General features: G+C 30.7%; 1 protein-coding gene across 1 annotated transcript; it reads left to right on the forward strand.

The window, feature by feature from the left end:
• Nucleotides 1-161: 161 nt before the first annotated feature.
• On the forward strand, nt 162-928 carry LOC109593663 (uncharacterized). The gene is made up of 4 exons (XM_020008645.1): nt 162-250; nt 368-433; nt 488-601; nt 660-928. Exons 1-4 carry the CDS (start codon nt 166-168, stop codon nt 887-889), a joined length of 495 nt encoding a protein of 164 aa, XP_019864204.1. The 5' UTR covers nt 162-165; the 3' UTR covers nt 890-928.
• The last annotated feature ends 11 nt before the right edge of the window (nt 929-939 follow it).

The raw sequence follows: 939 nt of genomic DNA on the forward strand, positions 1-939 counted from the left end.
TGTACTGTACATATGATCAGTCATGCTTTATAAAAGAATAGTTTCTGTATTTTTGCTTTACATCATATTGTTGTAAATACATGTACATACACTCTGTACAAAAATGGATGTGCTATTTAAGGAATTGTTTATTTTCATTATTTTATTTCTATTCAAGAGAAGAGGATGCTAACATTAGAAACACAATCACTAGAAACTAAGACTCTTCTTACTAAACGAAAGAGAGATCAAAAGGACTCACCACACTCAGGTTAGGGAGTATAAATGAAACCATAACTATTGGGAAATATGGTATTTGTCAGATTTTATATTGGCTTGTATTTTCAAGTTTTTTTATTATGTTGAGAATAACATTAAATTCATGCAGATAACTCTAAGAAGCTTAAAACTGATGAACTAGAGGAATCAGTAAAGAAGAAACAAATAATGACTGGTTAGTGTATCATCAGTACATAATATTAGATGAGAGAATATTCTATTGATGTAGGAGAATATGAGAAACTTAAAGCTATAGTTGCTGATAAGGAAGTTTATATAACTGAACTATTGAAAGAGAAGACACAAGTAGAGGAACAACTTAAAGAAAATCAGATAATTATTGGTGAGCTAATAATACACAGCAATGACAGCATGTATTGAATGAGAGAATAATTGTATAGATAATTTCAAGACTACAGTATCTGAGAAAGATGCATATATATCTAAACTATTGAAAGGGAAATCACAAGAACAGGAAAGGATCACATCCCAAGAGGAACAATCAATCAAAGAGACTAGTTCTGTTGAAGTTCAGTTCAACTACTTAATACCATCAATGGGTAAGAGATATGCTAGCAAGTTTGAGCTGATTTTCCCTAAAATTGGATTTTTAATGTTACTCAAAAATTGAGCTTAAATCCCTGTATATAGTTTTACCCCGACTATGAAGCACAGAGCTTT

Source organism: Amphimedon queenslandica, unplaced genomic scaffold (assembly GCF_000090795.2).
Source record: "Amphimedon queenslandica unplaced genomic scaffold, v1.1 AMPQUscaffold_307_Cont27670, whole genome shotgun sequence".
Taxonomy (NCBI): domain Eukaryota; kingdom Metazoa; phylum Porifera; class Demospongiae; order Haplosclerida; family Niphatidae; genus Amphimedon; species Amphimedon queenslandica.